At 43.8% G+C, this 3723-nt stretch overlaps 1 protein-coding gene across 1 annotated transcript in view; it reads right to left on the reverse strand.

The window, feature by feature from the left end:
- Positions 1–3723, reverse strand: part of LOC107098640 (trinucleotide repeat-containing gene 6C protein-like) — a 51437-nt gene that overhangs the window by 11408 nt on the left and 36306 nt on the right. The window contains exons 11-13 of the mRNA XM_015396414.1: positions 3297–3464; positions 1756–1947; positions 767–916 (exon numbers count right to left, since the gene is read on the reverse strand). Of these exons, the coding sequence (XP_015251900.1) occupies positions 767–916; positions 1756–1947; positions 3297–3464 (510 nt within the window). The remainder of the gene's footprint in view (positions 1–766; positions 917–1755; positions 1948–3296; positions 3465–3723) is intronic.

Genomic DNA, 3723 nt, shown 5'->3' on the forward strand with positions numbered 1-3723 from the left:
TCTATTCTATTAACATTTCTCTATCTGGATAATGGCGCTGTTTTATGTGTTACCTTCTCAATTCAGAGGGCCCTCTGCCTGTCTTTGCCTAGGGCCCCAACTTTCCTAAAACCACCCCTGCTGTCCTGCTTACTATATAAGCGAAGTAAAACTTTAAACCGACTCTTTCCGTGTGATAAACAGATGTTATTTTGTATTTTCCTCCAAAGCGGACGTGTTTTACTTTGTAACCGCGTCTCTCTTCCTGTCAGACCCATTAAATTGCTGCTGAATTGCTGCGTAGTCCGACTAAAACAGACCAGGGCTCTATCTCAGTGGGAACTACACTGCCCCCTGCAGGAAGTCATCCCTATTGACGTTCAATAAATGCTAAAACGACCTCTAAGATACAATTTTCTGTTGGATCAGACGCAAAATCTGATTGTGTTCTGGTCTTTATAGGTAAGAGGAAAACACATGTTAGGGGTTTGGGAAAGGCTTAGAGGAAGGGAGACTAATACTGGATGAGGACCTCGATGCCTCCTTCACAGGACAACAGACTGAAAGAGCTAGATTGGCCATTTGGCAGTAGAGAAGCTGTGGAGAGGGCTGCATTGTAGTGGAGATCACAGCGTTGTGAGCAAACAACAAGAGAAAATCATTGTGATGCATGAAGATAGGAAGGATGTTGAAACCTGGAGTGTAATAAAAGCAAATCAGAATAAAGCGGCCACTGCGCAGCCGTACTGCAGCTTCTGAGCCAACTATCTGAAGCTTTGCTCCGTACCTCCGTTACGGTCCCGCAGCAGGTAACGGTTGACGTCGTGGATGTTGGTGTTGATGGTGGGACCGCTGGGGACGCTGCCGGGGGTCATGTTGGGGTCATTCTCAGGGTCAATGTTCTGAAGGCCCTTCCATGGGACTCCTGGGCAGAACTCTGAGGAAACAGCAAAGAACCGACACCTGATTATAAAGGATTGAGACGTCAGAACAAAAACTATGTTCATAATGACTGCAGACCCAGACAGCTTCCAGGAAAGGACATAAGGTATAAAGTTATCTGGAATGAGCTGATTTTAAGCTTTAAATGCAGAATTTTCTCTCTTCAGTGCAGCACATCTAAATGCTACCAAGCTCTGCTTAAAAACGACACCATTCACCGTGTTCAGTCATCTGAATCATGGCAACTGTAAAACAGACGGAAATCGAAGGCAAACACGCTTTTACTCCGTTTGTTTTTTCCAACAATCTGTCGACTCACAACAGGGCGACCAGTATTTGGAGCGTTGAGGCTTTAACCCCTTCACCCCGGCGGGCCGGAACAGAACCCAACTGACACCCGCTCATGTTTATCTATTTATAGAAATTGCCAAAACACAGTCACATGGTGTTTCATCCACACACCTTTCAAATAGGGCTTTAAAATTTCTAAAACATGTTTCATAATAAATTTTTTCACAAATACTTTATGTTTTATAGCTGTGTAATCAATAAAATTTGATTAAAAATTCCACCTGACGTGTGCGACTCTGCAGCAGTAATGCAATCACAGGTATGCATTTTTAGCCCCGCCCCCTAATGGCTGCCATCATTGGAAACTAGAGGCTCAGACCTTTCCAAGGAGGGGTCGGAGGTCATTGTGCAACCATTTCAGGTGAAGTAACCTGCACGCTAAGCTTGCTCTGTTATTATTATTTTCTATTCGGTTTGGTGATATTATTGGTTAATTTCAATAAAAAGACAGCTAAGCTCTAGTTGCGTGTATTTGCTCCTCACCTGGAGGCCAGTTGATATTGGCCCCATTTGAGATCTTTTCATTTGGGCTCTTTCCTTGGCCCCAGCTGTCAGGGGGCACCAGGGGACTGCTGGGGGACTCGGAGTTGGAGATTAGATTGTAAGGGCTGTACGAGTCCTCCAGCTGGGGGGGCTTCCCAGGCGGTCCGAGGGTGGAGGCAGCAGACATGGCACCTTGATGGATGGAGAGGTGATTCAGTAAAAAGATTCAGAAGTTTTTATAACCATTATTAAAGAAAATATCAGCTTCACATTTGGATTTTAAATTAAACTTCCAAAACTGAGAGAGATAACAAGTAATTTTACCTGCTTCAAGTCACTGATCTCCTGCAGTATAACAACGTACACATACTTTTCCCAGCATGTTTTATAATAGTGTAACATTGCACTTCCTTTGAAAGTACAAAATACCCAAGTTCCTGGGGGCCCCATAAAACTTCCCTTACATGTATGGTTAATGCAACTATTCCTTATTTGTGCACATTAATTATGTTTTTGATAAAAATCCTTTTGGTAAAATGCCATCAGAACGCTGATAGTATTAAGTGTGTCTTTAAGCAGCTGAAACAGCGTCTCATGAGCTTCTGAGCATCTGAGGCGCTTCAGAAGCAGCAGCTGCTGGAGTTGGAAAAATTGAACTTTAGCTGCTGGACGCGCTGCATCAACCAATCAGAGAAGCTGATCTGGGAGCTGGCAGGGAGTCAGACACAGCACTGCTGATGCAGAGCGCTATGATCACTCCTTAAAATGTAGAAACCTGCCGGCTGAATATGTTGGCTTTTATTATCCTGCTGCCTGCAGTTTGGATTACGTATGAGGAAAACACCTTCCATCCGCCGTGAACAGTAGAGGAAAACCCCGAAAAAGGCGACTGAGCCTGAGGCAGCTGCTGCTGGGGAGTCACAGCGCACCGCTGGTATGTGGGGGTTCAAGCGGCTCAGACATAAACAATATAAAGGCAGGATGGTAATCTGGATGAACTGACGGCACAAATGAAGTTTTCAGGAGGACTTTCTCATTTAAAAACATATTTTAACTACTTTATTCCCACTGATCACAGCAAATATCGCTGCCATTGTTCCAGGCAAAGAAAGGATAGGGTAGCTCCGCCCACCGTGCATCAAACCCATGCACAGCATATTATTTGATAAAACCACACCGCTCCAACAGTAACGCTGCATTTATTATCTTCTGGGTCGTTTTGTCACAAGATGCATTGTGCAGCTGATGACGAATTCCCGAAGCCGTATAGCTGAGGATAAGATAAATGATGCTAAGTACTGGAGGATAACCTGTTAGACGCTGCATAAGCCTTTACTGGGGAGGAAAATAAGTGAACCCCAGAGCTGCAATAAAAAAACGACCAATCAAAGTCAAAAGCTACATCAGATCAAATCCCTGAGGCAGTAATTTAAAATAAACTGTCCAAATTTTAACCCTGACATTTAAATCTATTCTGCACCCTGTCGGTCTCTGCTGTACGCAAACAGAGCAACATGCGCGTCTCATTTATTTTAACCTACCATGCTTATTATTAAAGTTATTCTCCAGATTTGAAGAGTTGCCAGAGAGGTTGTCCATGGAGTTGGTGTGTGTCCACTGGGACAAGCGAGACTGGGGCTGGGGGGGCTCCTTCAGGGACAAGCCTCCAACGTCCATGCCGTTTACATTCATGTTTGGATTCAGTCCAGCTGCAGAGGAAACACAAACAACCTTCGATTATAGCAATGTGATAGCTTGTCGACGTGTCTTTGCCAAAATCTAAGAAATTTTTCAGTTTAAAGTAAGATGACAGCAATTTTTATCTAAGCAGATTTATTAGTCGTTCCTTTAATTAATCCCTGTCTACTTTTAAGGGTAGATTTAAAACTTTCCTTTTTGATAAAGCTTCTAGGTTATCCTGAGCTATCTCTATAGTTCTGCTGCTATAGGCTTAGACTGCTGGAGGAC

Source organism: Cyprinodon variegatus, unplaced genomic scaffold (genome assembly GCF_000732505.1).
Source record: "Cyprinodon variegatus isolate N-32 unplaced genomic scaffold, C_variegatus-1.0 Scaffold796, whole genome shotgun sequence".
Lineage (NCBI taxonomy): Eukaryota > Metazoa > Chordata > Actinopteri > Cyprinodontiformes > Cyprinodontidae > Cyprinodon > Cyprinodon variegatus.